We start from the raw sequence: 17,177 nt of genomic DNA, 5'->3' as shown, positions 1-17,177 counted from the left end.
GCTCCAAACCTCACCGTGCGTATAACAACCTGGGGCGGGTTACTGCCCTTGGCTGACCACGAGCATGCTTAGCCCCACCTGTGGATGCTTTCTGAACTTCAAGGGGCATCGGATGAGCCACTACCGATGACAGTGTTCTGCTGACTGGAGAGGGAAACATGAGTCTCAGCTCTGATGACCCATCACTCAGCCTGGACTTGGATGCTTTCCCTCCAGAAGCGGAAATTGCCGAGTGACATCCCACTTGTCCCTTGGCCAATTTCTCTGTAAGTTCCTGAAATACTCGGTAAACTAGGTGATGATGTAATAATAATGGCAGCTAATGTGTAATTGAGTACCCAGCTGCCAGTCACTCACCATTATGCATAATTCATGAAATATCCCTTTTTAAAGGTCTCTACAATCTAACAAAATAGGTAATTATTATCATTAACCTGTAAGATAAAGGAACAGGCTCAGGGAGGTCAAGTGGGTTGTCTAGGGGTCATCGAGTCATTAAGTACAGAGTTTGGATTTGAGTATCCATTTTCCCATTTCTGGAGCATAGATAATTAAAGCACAAGGCTGACCTGGGCCCAAATCTTCACTCTCCCACCGAGTAACAGCATCATCTCTGGAGCCCTGCGTCTTGATGTCCTTCTACAGGAAGTGAACAGAATGGCATGGACCTGGCAGAGTTCTCAGGAGCACCAGGCACAGAGAAACAGCTCAATGCATGATGGCCACAGGCCGGCAAAATGAGCTTCATTTTTCTGACCTTAGGAACACAGCGGGACTGGTTCATTTTCTTTAAATAAGTAGCTTGAAAGCAACATGACCACATTTTAAAGGTACTGGGTGCAAGAAAAAGGTAAGCTGCTGACTGATGGGCGGAATGACCCCTGCATTTACACTGAGGAGCTAAGACACGCCTCCAGAGGCAGAGCGAGCACAGGAGTGCCCGACACCGTCACCAGCCACCAGGCAAGACACATCCTCCTCAGAACAGCTCGGAACCTTCTTGATCCTGAGAGTCACCATGTACTTCGCTTCTTTCTTAAGTCGCTCTAAGCAGTGACGGGGAAGGAGAATATTTTGTTCTTCCTTTTAATTTAAAAGAAAGAGAGAGCGGAAGGTCTCCGTGATACCCTTTTATCGCATGTACTGCTTGGCTTAGGAAGAGGTATTGCTTGGCCAAAAGCTGAAAGATTCACAGAGCATTATTTTTGTAAGTTAGGATACCCTGGAATAGCAGAGAGTGCGGTTCTAGAAAACAAATTATAAAGCAAAAATTTTAAAAAGCACCCTCTCACAATCCAACCACCAGTCCCTTAGGAAAGCCTCATTTCCAAGCTTCAGGTTTGGCCTAAGTCAGGTATTGATTCCCAGCTGTCTAGGTAATAGGGACATTTTCCCCCAGATATATTCTTTGTATGTTCTGTGGTATTTAAGCAACTTGAAAGCAGAGGGGCAGTGGAAGTACTGCTAAGCTGCTGCTAAATCACGTCAGTCGTGTCCGACTCTGTGCGACCCCATAGACGGCAGCCCACCAGGCTCCCCCGTCCCTGGGATTCTCCAGGCAAGAACACTGGAGTGGGTTGCCACTTCCTTCTCCAATGCATGAAAGTGAAAAGTGAAAGTAAAGTCGCTCAGTCACGTCCGACTCCTAGCGACCCCATGGACTGCAGCCTACCAGGCTCCTCTGTCCATGGGATTTTCCAGGCAAGAGTACTGGAGTGGGGTGCCATTGCCTTCTCCGTGTAAGTACTAATTAACTGCAAATACATCTTGACAGTTCAGACCCAAAGAGACAGTAGAGAGTGGTAGACTGGACTCGCATATGGAGATTCCTAAAAATACAGACGTCCAGAATTTCTGCAAACTGAAAGCATGCAGAGTTCAAGAATTGGTTCTGCCACCTTCCAACTTTTAAGTTTCAAGAATCTTTGTTTTTGTTTTGTTGGGGTTTTTTTTTTTCCCATTTAAAAAAGATAAAATTCATGTAACATAAAATGATACATCATTTTAAAGTGTACAGTTCAATAGTTTTTAGTGTATTTACTGTTATGCAACCACTACCTAATTCCAGAACATTTCCATCACTCCAAAAAGAGCACTGTACCTGTGGACAGTGACCCCCAATTTCTATCTTCCTCTACCCCCTAGCAAACAACAATCTGCTTTCTGCCTCAAAGGACTTGCCTTGTCCGGACATTTCACTTAAATGGAATCACATCATATGTAATCTTTTGCATCTGGCTTCTTTCACTTAAAGTAACAATTTTTTAAGAAAATTGAAGTAAGTTGATTTGTAATATTGCTACTTTCACGCATACAGCAAAGTAATTCAGTTATACATATACATATAAAGTCCTTTTCAGATCTGCTCTGAGTTCCTTAAATCACATGATAGAGTTAGCACCCTACTTCTTAAACCTGGGCTGAACTTGTGTCTAACTGTCTAATTGAATGCATCACAAGCGAAACAGTGCCATACTGGAAGCTGAGAAGTCAGTCTTGTGTGTCTCAACTCTTCCTCCTTCAGTAATCTGAACCAGTATGAAAACAAACCCAGGCTAAAAGGAGTTGGGCTATACAGCCTGTCATCTCTTGCATCAGCTAGCTGGGCGTTCCAACAACGCTGCAGCCTCTCTTGGTGTCTCAGCTAAGACTACTCGCTGCGGAAACCTCCTTGGGCCCGGATGACCCGGTGGCTCGGTGAGGCTGCCCTTCTACGCCTGGCCTGGACGTCATCTCTGGACTGTGCTGGCCTGCAGCCGTCTCCCTGGCTCACTCCATTGCGTTGGCGGCCACGCCCCTCTGCCACTGCAGCTTTTAATTATGGTCCTGGCCACTGAGTGGTGAGGCTTCGCACTGGGGCTCTGACTTGCCCTTCTCAAATGACTAATGACAGTGAGCATTTAATCGTGGGCTTTCTGGCCATTCGTGTATCTTTTTGGGAGAACTGGATATCTGAATTCTTGGTCTATTTTTAAACTGTGCTCTGGCTGTCGTTGAGTTTTAAGAGTTCTTTATACATTCTGGACACTAGACGCTTATCTGATAAACAGTTTGCAAATATTTTCTCCCCTCCTGTGGGTTGTCTTCTCACTTTCTTAACAGTATCCTTTCACTCACAAGTTTTTAACTTTGAAATCCATTTTTATTTTTTTCCCCTTTGGTTCCTTGTGCTTTGTCTGTTTTGACACATATTAATTGAGCATCTATTAAATAACTGACTGTGCCTTTGGGCAAGTTACTGATCTTTTCTGAGCTACAATTTCCTGATTGCTTTTGATAAATTCTAGCTGTTATTATCTGTAAGACGAAAGATGATAAAGTAATGTGTAAAAGTGCTCTTGAGTCTGCAGACCATAATGATACTTGCCATTGCTAGAAGGGGTGGCTGAGCAGTAGAATAATACATTTGTCTTGGAAACAGCATGTTACTGACAATGTTCATGTTGGCAAGTCAGGAGTAATTGGTGTGGGCGATCTGAAATGAGTGACTCAAATTCTTCTTTTCTGCTCCCTTTATTTTTCCATGGCAGCAGCTATATCCCTGCTGGGTACAAGCACTATGATGAAAGATTATCAGAGCAAATTCATTTTGGAGCAACACCTGACTTTGTGTTAAAAAAATCATTTTGAGAACTGGAATCAGGTTCTCAGAATATGAAATTCCTCTTTTTAGATCTAAGTAAAATGCTTTACAGGTCCACCCTACATCTGTTAAGGGTTTGGGGAGACTGACTGAGTTAGGAAGGAGGGAGAAGACTCCTCGAAAGAAAGCTCCACTGGCCTCTCGCTGTAAGGGCATCTGTGGGGCTCAACGTGGGGTGGCCAGGGTCAGATTATAACGGCATCTGTGGGGCTCAACGTGGGGCGGCCAGGGTCGGATTACAACACAGCCCAGCTCTCCTGCTGGATGTCTCTGAATCGCTCTCCCTGCTGGGAGGTGTTTAGAGTGGGGTTTCCTTCTGCTGGTCTTTCTCTGCCCTGGGTAGACGCTTCTACCCGGGTCCAGCGTCCAAATGCCAGCCTTCCTCCAAGTCCAATTCCAAGTGCCCCCACCGCCTTCAAGGAGCCCTCAGTTGTCTCTGTAGCCAGAACTCTGTCCCCTTCTTGATTCTCTGTGTTATCAGTCACTTTCCAGCCGCGTGATGATTCTTCATGTGACTTACTTCCTGCATCACACAATGAACTCCCAAGGGCGGAAGCCTTGGTACGTCTCTGCATCCTAGAACCTAGCAAAGTCCCTGGCTTCTGCTAGGAGACTGATAAATATTTGCGGAAGGAGAAAAAAACAAGAATCAAGGGAAGATGCTCTGCTTTTCACCTTTACCAACAAAGGCTAATATATCTGTAGTTAACATATGTTTTATTTTTGGAAAACTCATGTTTGTGTAAGTTAAATCCTCCTATATGATTTAAGAGATTTTTGAGATCAAAAGAGATTTCTAAAATCAGGTGAAATCAGACTTGCTGCTCAATTGCTGTAATTGAGAGACAGCACCAAATCCTAAACACTGGACCACCAGGGAGCATCTCAAACGTTGAGACTGAGAAGACAGAGAGATTCACTGATTTCTGCACAAGTGTAAAAGGAAGATCTGTGTGGAGGAAAACTGAAACTGATGAAAGATGAAAGATTCCCCCTAAACTAAAATCAGGGACCACCACAACACATTTCAAAGTTTCATAAGCACCCTGTGTGATAAGAAGGCAAAGGTTAGTCTGGGTCTTCAGTATGAGGCTTCTGCAGGTCAAATTATCTAATAAACATGGAACTGTTTCCATTTCACTGTATTATTCTTGTATCTGAAACCTTCATAGAAAGTAGAATTTACTTTGGAAAGAGGAAAAGAGTAAAATCGAATTTATGTAAATAACAAGTTGATTGTTAAAAGTTTGATCTTCCTGAACAGAAACAATCCTATATAATAAAAATGATTCTTAATTCCACTTAGAATCACCTAAGCAGCAAACAGGCACAGTGCAGCAGGTATATGCATTTTTTCACTTAATTTTTGCATCTTCCCCAAATCCGAGGTGGGTCTACTACGAACCTTAACCCCACCTGACCCCACCTGACAGGTGAGGGTACTGCAGTTTAGAGAAGCGCCTGACAAGGATCACATGGTTACCAGGTTACCAGAGCCTGGATTTGAAGTCCCCTATCTGCCCCACTCAAGCCTGGTGCTTTTCCCCTCACATTAATGCTGGCTCCCTTGAATGTTTCCGTTGAACACAAAGGTTTTCCTAGGTATGATATTACAAAAAAGAATACAAGAGATGACCAAAGGAAATTACAAATTTTAACTTCTTGGAGAGTAAGCATCTCATCTAGTATAATACTAATGACTTGTATAGTAGTCTACTTATGACTATGAGAGCTGCCTGGACCATTTTGGAATGTCCATGCACTATTTTTCTCTAAATTCCACAGATTTAGTACAGACTTTAATAGTAATCGGTACATTTTCAGACAGAAATTCTACCATAAAACCCAAGAAAGCTAACCCAGAAAGTAAAGGAGAGGTGATGTAAACGTGGTGCCCCAAGCATAACACAAGGGTGGCCTGCACCATAAGTCACAACGGGGCCCGAGCAGAACGACTGTGTCTCCCCAAAACATGGCAGCAGCTACACAGGCACTCAATATGAGCACCGAGCCCTGCCAGCGTCCAAAGTATTCAGTTCCACTTAATCTGGATGATGGAAAAAATGAAACAAAAACAGTTTCACGCAGGAATTATGTTGTACACATGACCCAGTAACGGGTAAGATGCTAAGTTAAGTGGGGGAGGGAAGTTACTAGAAAGGCCTCTGTAGTGACAAAGTGACACAGCCACCGTGCATTTGTCATGACAGCCCCAAGGACTGTCAAGGCCAATGCCAGAATCTGTAAGACGGCATTCAGAGAAGCCGAACAACTGCCCTTAATTCGAGAGACTGATTTACAGAAAACACAGAAGGTGGAAGACAAAACCATTTCTCAGCATTTGGCCACAGAAGGTCACTACAACAACTATGCACAGGGACCAAATGAAGGCCAGAAAAGAAAGAAGGAAGGAAGCTGACCACACGACGGAGCCCTACATGGGCTGATGATCACAGCTGCAATAGTCCACTTACTTGCACTGTGCGTGATAATACTTTATCAGGTTCTGCAGCAGATCCACACCCTTTTTGGTCTTGATTTCATTAACTTTAATGAGATACTGTGGAAATAAAACAGAATTGGATGTTGATCATCACAGGGAAGGCTCTCTGGCGTGGGTTTGGGTGCCAGATCACCGATCATGAGTCTGCAGGAGGCGGGGTTGCAGCCAGACAGTGTGAGCTGACTTAGGGAACGCTGATCTGACAGTCACAAGTGTACAACACAAACTGATTAGCGTGTTAGCATTTTATAAATGCTTAAGATTAGTTTACTAGACAAGCGGAAACCAAACACAGCAAAACATTCTGGAATAATGGATTATCCCACCCCCACCCCAGTGCAGTGGATCTCAAACTCATTGTTCACGTGGACAAAACCTTAAAGATGGACTGAAAGACAAATGGCATTCTCTTTAAGGACAATGGTGTAAGATACTCAAATGTTCAGACCAAAGAGGTAAATTGGAAAGTATTTCAGGAACTAAAAAGGGAAAGAAAAAAAAAAATTAAATAATGCAGTTGCTTGCTTAGTCGCTTCAGTCGTGTCCGACTCTCTGCGACCCCATGGACCATGGCCTGCCAGACTCCTCTGTCCCTGGGACTCTCCAGGCAAGAACACAGGAGTGGGTTGCCATTTACGTGCTAAACATTATTGGCTCTGATTTTCACGACTGGCCAAGATTTTTAGTTGATATTGTTTGCTTTCTGTTCACTTGTTTATGGTGTGAAAGTGCTCATGAACAGATAAGGCTCCCAGAAGGAGCTGAAGGCTGATGAGGGGAGGACAGGACAGAAATTTAAAAAAAAAAAAAAATGAAGGAAGAAAAACTCGAAACTGAGAAAATTCTATCTACTTTAATATTTTCTGAAAACTGCCAAAAAAAAAAAAAATTCCATTACTCAGTATCAGAGTGAGTTGGTCTCTAGGTCAAGGAATGCCAGTGTTCAATGGGAACCCAGTTTGAGAACCACTGCTCTAAGCCTAAGGTAACATGCTTTTCATCGCATTTTCCCCCACTCCCCCACGAATTCAGACTTTCTTAGTGACTACTTCGTTTCAGTTTTCGTTCAAACTGGACACAGGGTTAAAAACAAAACGCCATGCTGCACAACCTGTACTAGTAAAATTTAATATTCACTACTGTTACCTTTCACTCCTCAATTTTTTTTTCCACACTCACTCACAAGCAATATTAAAGTTCTCACCAAAGAATCCCGTTTTGGCTTAAAGAGCCCCTTAGGACCCGGGCTCAAAATATGAGACAACAGGGAGACGGCAGATCCCAAAAGGCTTGGAGAAAAGTGGAGATTAGAGTCCTTGAGAAACAGTCCCCTCCTCTAATCATCAAACCACAGCCCACGTTTAAGCATAAAGACGGCTGACCAGCAGGAAAGGCGAGGGGGAACCGCGTCCGGGGCGTGGGGCTGACTTCAGGCCGTCCTTACCTCGCACATCTGGAGCTGGAAGAGGCGCCGCTCCTTCTCCATTTCCTCTGCGATCTCGGCACCAGTGATCTCCGTGCGGATCATCCCGTGCTGCTTGGCATGCTCCCTCTTCTCCTTCTCAATTTTGGTACTGTAACCAAAGCAGACGCCGTCGTTTAAGAACAAAAAACCCCACACGCCTGTCCTTCCTTTAAGGACAGCCATTTGACTCTTTCTTCATTACTAGACTCTTAAATGGACAGCATCGATCGAAAGTTGAACATCTTAAGTTCAGAGAGAGTCAACACATTGCATGCATTTTCCCCAAGGACACTGCCTGTGTTTTCACTGTGATCTCACCCTTGACAGGATTCACATAAGTTCTCTTCCATGCTGGTTGGCATCAAGTCACTGTGACAGCTGACTTTTTCTGCAGTAAAGCACTTTACACGATGCAAAAGAAATCAGGAGGTTGGAGGCCTCAGGCATGTCTTGATTATTAATAGATTATAAGACTTGAGAGTTATTTCAAGAGTATATAATGGGTCTTTGGAGGCATGCACAAAAGTTACCCAAAGGTAATATTTAATATTTCTCTAAACATAGATTGTTTTTCACTCCCTAATGATGTTTTAATCATTTAACCACCTGGCAATGGATTGTACACAGTCAAGATTTAGGAGAAATCCAAATCTCTTACTTGGAATGCTGTGAAAATGCTCTTCAGTTGGGAGGAGGCCAGGAGGGAGCCAAGGAAATAAGCGCGGGGAAACCACATTAAACTGAGAATACCTGAGGGGGATGCTTGGCTACTCCAGATAATATTCTGGTATCGATACCAACGGCCACAGCTCTTTTTCTAAAAACCCATTTAATCTGAAAGCAGACTTCTAATTTCTTTCTTTCTAACTCAGACTTTCTTAATGACTGCTTCATTTCAGGTTTCATTCAACTGGTGGTGGTTTAGTCACTAAGTCGTTTCTGACTCTTGCGACCCAATGGACTGTAGTCTGCCGGGCTCCTCTGTCCCTGGGATTCTCCAGGCAAAAATACTGGAGTGGGTTGCCATTTCCTTCTCCAGGGGATCTTCCCGATCCAGGAATCAAACCCGGGCCTCCTGCATTGTAAGATTCATTCAACTGGACACACAGTTTAAAAAAAAAAAAAACAAAAACGCTATATACCTCAACCAGTAAAACTTAATATTCACCAGTGTTATCTCTCATCAAAAATTCTTTTCCCCCACATTCACTCACAAAATATATTAAAGTTCTCACCAAAGAGAGCCTATCATTTAGAGTTGCGAAAGCAAAGACTGACCTAGCCTTTGAGTTTTCTTTTAAATTGAGGTGGTGGGAAGTCAAACCCCAAGAAAGCCAATATCTTTGCCAAAATACAAACACAGTAGAAAAATAGAGCCATCAACTCAATGAAAAACTTACAAACTGGGCTGAGATTAGCTGTAATTCGCCATATCTAAGCAACTCTTCCATCATGGACCTCACAAGTTAAATGGGTGTGAAGGCAGGGATTTTACCAGAAGGAGAATAAGCCTCAGTTCTCTCTTCACTGATGTGGGTGGGAAGAGAAGCAGGAAGCTATAGATTCTGGAGAGGGCACATGAGCAGGGAAAAACCTAATAGTAATGACAGACTGCAAGGAGATCAAACCAGTCAATCCTAAAGGAAATATAAGCCTGAATATACATTGGAAGGACTGATGCTGAAGCTGAAGCTCCAATACTTTGGCCACCTGATGTGAAGACCCAACTCACTGGAAGAGACCCTAGTGCTGGCAAACAATGAAGGCAAAAAGAGAACTGGGTGGCAGAGGATAAGAAGGTTGGATGGCATCACCAACTTAGTGGATATGAGTTTGAGCAAACTCCAGGAGATGGTGAAGGACAGGGAAGCCTAGCATGCTGCAGTCCATGGGGTCACAAAGAGTAGGACCTAACTGAGTGATGACAGACTTTGGGTTAACATGGTGATGACCATGTGCACTTATTTATTCTTCCTTCACCAAGCTCACTAAAATGATAGGAAAGTCATTAAAAAAGTATAATTTCCCAAAGACAGGAATTGGAGACCAAAAAGAAAAAAAAAAAAAAAAGAGAGAATTCAACAAAGATTTGGAAGAGCAGGTCTGAAGAGAGAAAAGTCTACACCCCAAATGACAGAGTCCCCTGCCTTCTGCAGCTTCCAGGACAACATACACTCATTAGAGGGGCTGGGTGATCCCAGAAGACAGACCTCTGGACACTGACATGTAGAATAATCCCGATTAAAAAACTGGCTTGACATCCCCAACCTTAATACCTAAAGAGGCAGCTGTAGCTCTCTCGAGAAACCCTGATATGTACATGACCTTTCAGTGAACACCTGGGTGCCTTGCTCTGAGATATGAATGGGCAGTCAGGGACAATAAGGAAAATTGAGCAAAGGTCCCAAAATGAAAGGGAGAGGTCAAAAGAGACAAACAGAGGGCCGGGGTGGCATCGGGAACCAGGAGAAGTAAAGCAGAAAAAAATTTATAAAAGGTAACCAAATCCTCAGAGCTAAAACAGTGCCTCTACAAAACAAGAAATTATAAAAAAAAAAAAAAAGCTCCCCACAATCCCAACTAATTAAGAAAAAGAGCTTTTAGAAATTTAAAACATGATAGCCAAAATAATACACATACACACAAATGGAAACATTGGGAAAAAAAGGTGAAATAACCTAAGACATAAATAGGGCAGAAAAGAGAAGAAAAGTATAAGGACAACCTAGGAAGTCCAACATTGTATGATAAGGTGTGTTGGTTAAAAAAAACAAAACAAAACAAAAAAAACCCTGAGGAATCACATGAAAAGCTTCCAGACTTTTCGTGAAGGACTGAAAAATGACAAACTGACGGTCAGTGCACACACCATGGCTTAAGAAGCGGCTCTGTAAGACCACTCATAAAGGGAGGACTCGAACATTGTCTAACTGAAAATAAACCAACCATGGCCCCCCTAAAACCTCCATGTATCACACACATAAAGAAATGGGAATCAGAGACATCTGATTTTTTTTTTTTCACTAGCAACAGTGGAAATGGCAAAACAATGAAGTAATGCTTTCAACATTTTATGAGAAAATGATTACAAAATTTAAATTTTATATTCAGCCATCTCTCAATTTTGTGTGATGGCAGAAGGAAGGGATTGCTGGACATGCCAAAACCTGAAAATTTTACCTCCTTTAGAGCTGCTCTCTGGGAAGGGCTGGAGGTGGCGTGAAAGTTGCTCAGTTGTGTCCGACTCTTTGTGACCCCCTGGACTATACAGTCCATGGAATTCTCCAGGCCAGAATAGTGGAATGGGTAGCCTTTCCCTTCTCCAGGGGATCCTCCCAACCCAGGGATTGAACCCCAGTCTCCTGCATTGTAGCTGGATTCTTCACCAGCTAAGTCACAAGGGAAACCCAAGTATACTGGAGCAGGTAGCCTATCCCTTCTCCACCGGATCTTCCCGACCCAGGAATCAAACCAGGGTCTCAGGCATGGCAGGCAGATTCTTTACCAACTGAGCTGAGCTCTCAGGGAACCGTCAGGGAAGAGGCGGTGTGTTCACAAAATACTGGGCCTACCACGGCAAGGAAACAGGTCTACCACTAGGGGGAGCCCCAGGGTGAGAGCCGCTCTGCTGACATCTCTCTAGGCTCTCAGTTGTGTCCGACTCGTGACCCCATGGACTGTACAGGCTCCTCTGCCCATGGGATTCTCCAGGCAAGAATACTGGAGTGGGTTGCCATGCCTTCCTCCAGGGCATCTTCCTGATCTAGGAACTGAACCTGTGTCTCTGGCATTGCAGGCAAATTCTTTAACAACTGAGCTATGAAGGAAGCCCCTCTGCTGACACAGGGGGCCTTGGAAGGATGTCTCCAGGAGGGCAAAGGAACTGACAGAGAATTTAATGATAATAGATATTTAATCACCGTAATAACATACATCATGCATTTGCTCAGCAGCAACATTAATAGGTATTGGACATCTGCTGGGATAATAAAAATTCACAATAGATTCATGTACAACTGAGTACATGAATAAATGAGGCAATTGATTCATTAAGAAAAAGCAAAAAAAAAAAGTGGGAATTCAATCATAGCACACCTTCAGACTGACAATACATATTTATTTAATATTTGACCCCTCTGTAAGACATATCAATAAATGGCCAGTATGCAAACAAAGAAGTGATTCACTGGTGATCACAGAGATGAAAAATAAATACCCAATTAAGATGGACAATCTCAAATGCTACTGAAGATGTGGAACAATGAGAACTTCCATACAATGATGGTGTAGTAAAAACGGGGCGAACACTTTGGAAACCTATTTGAGAGTTTAAAAAATGAAACTAAACATATTTACCCAGTAACTCAACAATTCCCCCACTAGATATTTATCTAAGACAAAGGAATCCATATTTGGACAAACCCATCCACAAAAAGACTAATGCATGAACGTTCAGGACTTCCCAGATGGCGCTAGAGGTAAAGAACCAGGCTGCTGATGCAGGAGATGTGGGTTCGATCCCTGGGTCAGGAAGATCCACTGGACGAGGAAATGACAACTCACTCCAGTATTCTTGCCTGGAGAATCCCTTGGACAGCCTGAGCACATATACATGTTCAACAATGCATATTTATACTCACAAAAATGTGATCACTGACAACTGGCTTAAAACACAAATCACTGTATTTATCTTACTGGACAATTGGGGAGCGGGTGGGGTGGAAAGAGATGGGGGATGGTTAAACAAGGGTGATGAATCCTCACCTATCACGGCAACACAGTACAGACGGACCGAGAAGGGAGAGCAGGAGAAACCTGAGGGATGTGGGGAGAGCTCAGGAGACCCACCCTCCTTGTAAGGACTCAGTTCTAACTCCTGCCTGCTGTGTGCAGGTGCCCCTGGGCCTGGCAGTCCTGTGAGCACTCACGACCCACTCACACAGGGCAAGACACGAGGGCCTGACCCCATGGCCCCCAGCCTCCACTTACCCTGGCTGGCCATTTTAGGAACCCTTCTGTTCTCAGCACCATTTGTCACCGTCACAGCACATTAGAAGCATTCCTTAGGCAGCAAATCCTCGACGATGTGCATATTACATAAGCAATTACAGAAGTGGTTTCGGGGAAAACATTTTAATCCTGATTTTGTTTTTCTTTGGCTTGTGTTTTCACTTCACTGTTACTGCTGCCTAAGGAAATGCTTTTATTCTCTCATGTTTATAGTTACCCAAGTTTATAGCCAAGATGCTTATTAAATGCTTTTAAACACATTTCTCCTCTCACCCCACCCCACCCCACCGCCTGGTGTTATAGATGTCTCAGAGTACTAATAAGAATCACTACGGATGGTGACTGCAGCCTTGAAATTAAAAGATGATTGCTCCTTGGAAGAAAAGCTATGACTGACCTAGACAGTGTATTAAAAAGCAGAGACAACATTGCCAAGAAAAGTCCATCACGTACGAGCTATGGTGTTTCTAGTAGTCATGTCTGGATGTGAGAGTTGGACCATAAAGAAAGCTGAGCTTTCCATATGAAAGCTTTCCATTTAAGTTCTACCATAAAGAAGAACTGATGCTTTCAAATTGTGGTGCTAGACAAGATTCTTGAGAGTCCCTTGGACAGCAAGGGGATCAAACCAGTCAATCCTAAAGGAAATCAACCCTGAATATTCACTGGAAGGACTGATGCTGAAGCTTCAATACTTTGGCCACCTGATGTAAAGAGCCAACTCATTAGAAAAGACCCTGATGTTGGGAAAGACTGAAGGCAGAAGGGGCAACAGAGGATGAGAGGGTTGAATGGCATCATTGACTCAAAGGACATGAATTTGATAAACTCAGGGAGAGAGTGAAAGACAGGGAAGCCTGAAGTGCTGCTATTCATGGGGTCACAAAGGGTCAGACATGACTGAGCGACTAAACAACAAATAGTAAGGAAGGGATGTGGAAGAACAACCTGGATAGCACGAGGATGAGCCGGGTCCATGCTGAGGTCTCACGTGCAGTGTCTCCCTGATCCTGCATGATCACCCCAGCATGCAGGCTCTGGCTGCAGCCATGCCATGCTGCTCCGGGGTCACAGAGACCAGAGGGGAAGCCACACTTATGAGCCTCAGGACCTTCCGAAGTCCCTTAGCCTTGCTGAGCTTCAGCTTCCTAATCCACAGACAGGCAGTCCATGTGCTGTGAGGGGTGCTGTGAGGAGGTCACGCATGTAAAGCATTGTGCTCAGGCCCTGGTGGGCAGAGGGACATTATTGTTGTTGTGTTGCCAAGTCATGTCTGACTCTTTGCAACCTGGTGGACCGTAGCCTGCCAGGCTCCTCTGCCCAAGGGATTCTCCAGGCAAGAACACTGGAGTGGGTTGCCATTTCCTTCTCCAGGGGACCTTCCCCACCCAGGAATCAAACCTGCATCTCCTGCATTGGCAGGTGGATTCTTTACAATGGAGCCACAACACAAACCGTAGCTATTTGTTTATTTCTGAGTTGCCATGTTATCCAGAAATGGGTAAATGGTCTATAGTTATGCGCTAACTATAACGAAAGAAAAACTACAATAGTCATAGACCTATAACTTGACTATTAGTACCAGCCACGGACACCAAAATAATCGATAATTAAAGTACATCTGACTCCAGACAACCAGCATGGCAGGTGCGTAACCACTTCTAATCAAGTCAGCATACTCAGCCTCATGGTCCTTACAAGGATGGACTCGGCAGTGTTTTTCTCCTGAAGGAATTAGTTCAAGACTCTGTCTTTATTTTAGTTATTCTTTTTCTTAGAACACTTAAAACAGTAACAACAAACAAACAAACAAAAGAAACCAATAAAAAAAACACACTTACAACTTCGTCTCATAATCTTTCCAAGCTTTGTCAAATGGCTTCTTGAGATCCTTAGAAGAGAGAAAATAAAATTGAGATGAAATGTGCTTTTGCTTAAAGGTGAATCATTTTCAAATCACATCTTAGCAGAAACAATTTCCATTACAGAACACTGAAACTTTATACAGGACACTTTCAGGCATACCACGTGACTTATTACACCCAAGAAAGCAGAGAAAGTTGTGGCGCGAGTGTTCCCGGTCAAAACCATGAGGCAGTACCTGGTGCTTCTGAGAGGTGGGTCCACTAGGGTGGACCCCAGACTCAGCACAGACCACCCCCTCACCCCAATCTTCCTGACAGCATCTCATCCTGTTTCTCGGTCAATAACACTATGTGAGTCGGTGTGTTTCTTCTAATGATCACATTCCAACAACACTTTCTATGCTGAAAATGTTCAGAGTGCCTTTCAGATACGAGAACCACTAGGATCTTCGAAGACAAAACAAATTGATCCTTTGAAGCTGAAGTGAAAATCGAACTTTGGAACACTCACGCCTTTGACTCCCTTCAGGTCTCCTTTCAACAAGGAATCCAAGGTGAAGATCACATTGTGGCTCAGGCCCTGGAGCTGAAAAGCAAATAAAGACAGGAGATGGTTAAAAAGGGGAGTGAACAGGGAACCACAAAACCAGCTGAGGCTCGGAGAGCACCGTCGGCCCCAGTCAAGTACAGACGCGACGAAATGAGGGCAGAGACCTTGATCGCCCTGCTCGCAACTGTATCCTCAGGGCCCAAGTTCTGTTAAGAAAGCAAGCTGTTCAGGGGTTCCCTGGTGGCCCGGTGGGAAGACTTCGTCTTGCAATGCAGGAGACACCGGTTTGATGCCTGGTCTGGGAAGACGCCCACACGTGCACAGCAGCTAAGCCTGCTCGCTGCAACTACTGAGCCCGGGCTCAAGAGCGCACGAGCCACACCAGTGAGCCCACGGGCTGCAACAGCTTAAGCCTCTGCGCCGGACAAGAGAAGCCACTGCAATGAGAAGCGCGCACAGCACGAAGAGCAGCCCCCGCTCACTGCAACTAGAGGAAGCCCACGGCAGCAGCAAGGGCCCACCGCGGCCAAAAAATAAAACAGACCTGTGCGTTTCACGGCGGGCAAATTTAATCCCAATTTCAAAGAAATAATGTAGTCTCCTAGCCATCTGATTTACTGAAGTGAAGTGAAAGTCGCTCAGTCGTGTCCAACTCTTTTGACCCCATGGGCTATACAGTTCGTGGGATTCTCCAGGCCAGAATACTGGAGTGGGGAGCCTTTCCCTTCCCCAGGGGATCTTCCCGAGCCAGGGGTCGAACACAGGTCTCCCGCATTGCAGGCGGATTTTTTACCAGCTGAGCCACAAGGGAAGCCCTGATTTCCCACTTTTTAATAATCCACCTGCTGATGCAGGGGACACAGGTTGGATCCTTGGCCCTGAAAGATTCCCACACATGCTACAGAGAGACTAAGCCCACACACCACAGCTACCGAGCCTGTGCTCGAGAGCCCGCCAGCCACCACTGCTGAGCCCACGGGCTGCAACGACTTAATTAAACCCCTGCACTTGGAGCCTGGGCTCCACAACTAGAGCAGCCACCGCGATAAGCCCGCACACCTCAACTGGAGAGTAGCCCCTCCTCGCCGTAACGAGAGAAAGCCCGTGTGCCACAATGAAGACCCAGCACAACCAAAAGAAAAAAAAAAACAAAGCTACTTAGCAAGTGCAACCTACAGCTGGAGGGGTTTTTCCCCCCACTGTTCCAAGGCAGTGGCCTGGGTCTCCTTGATTTCAGGATGGAGCAGAGAGAAGTCCACAGAGGAGAGAGGGGGAGGGCTGTAACCAGCTGGGAAGCAGGGAGACGGGGTGGGAAACCAAGGGAAGGACAGTCTAGTGTGCACACAGTCAGGAGAGCTGGGACAAGGAGAGTTTACGATACAGTCTGTCCTCAAGGAGACCTAGGCATCTCGGGGAAGTCAGTTTCAGCAGTGTGGAACCAAGATGCTAGGGACCCATAGCACTGGTTATGGATGCAGAGGCTCTGGGTTCCCTCATTCGAGAGGTCACTTTGTTCACGTGTTAAATGTATTCACTTGTCAGGTCACCCACCCACCCTCTCATCAATCATTGACCAAGTACCAACTCCATGACACCTGCGATGCTGGGGCTGAGATAGGGGTGTCGTGATGTCTAAAATACCGCCTGCCTCGAGAGCTTGCACCCTGGGGGCAGATGCAGTCAGCATGCAGCCAACTCTACCGTAGGATGATGCCATGTGTTTATCAGTGACAGAGGGAGAAAGTGGTGTGTGAAGGAGCAAGGCTGACGTGTACAGGCTCTGCATGGGACCCTCTTAACCACATCTTTAAAGCAAGGATGTTACAACCTGTTGTGGGTGGCTGCTGTGAAAATGCAGTGAGTTCACGAACAGGGAAAGTGCTAGTGTGTTCCCTGATAGTTGGGAAAAGCTGAAGACGTGTTTACTTTGAAAATCCTATGGGATGTTAAATACAAATGAAGGCAATGTGGTGCTGAAGCTGAAACTCCAATACTTTGGCCACTTGTGCAAAGAACTGACTTGTTGGAAAAGACCCAGATGCTGGGAAAGACTGAAGGCAGGAGGAGAAGGGGACGACAGAGGATGAGATGGTTGGATGGCATCACCGACTCAATGGACATGAATCTGAGCAAGCTCTGGG

General features: G+C 44.9%; 1 protein-coding gene across 4 annotated transcripts in view; it reads right to left on the bottom strand.

The window, feature by feature from the left end:
• Positions 1-17,177, bottom strand: part of ASAP1 (ArfGAP with SH3 domain, ankyrin repeat and PH domain 1) — a 329,862-nt gene that overhangs the window by 68,260 nt on the left and 244,425 nt on the right. For all 4 annotated transcript variants that reach the window (XM_070477002.1, XM_070477000.1, XM_070477003.1 and 1 more), the window contains 4 exons: positions 14,998-15,072; positions 14,463-14,512; positions 7,591-7,720; positions 6,118-6,203 (listed from right to left, as the gene is read on the bottom strand). In XM_070477002.1, coding sequence (XP_070333103.1) covers positions 6,118-6,203; positions 7,591-7,720; positions 14,463-14,512; positions 14,998-15,072 — 341 coding nt within the window. The remainder of the gene's footprint in view (positions 1-6,117; positions 6,204-7,590; positions 7,721-14,462; positions 14,513-14,997; positions 15,073-17,177) is intronic.

Source organism: Odocoileus virginianus, chromosome 15 (genome assembly GCF_023699985.2).
Source record: "Odocoileus virginianus isolate 20LAN1187 ecotype Illinois chromosome 15, Ovbor_1.2, whole genome shotgun sequence".
In the NCBI taxonomy this organism is placed as follows: Eukaryota; Metazoa; Chordata; class Mammalia; order Artiodactyla; family Cervidae; genus Odocoileus; species Odocoileus virginianus.
The sequence above is the reverse complement of the archived record's forward strand: the minus strand, read 5'-3'. Positions and strand labels throughout refer to the sequence as shown.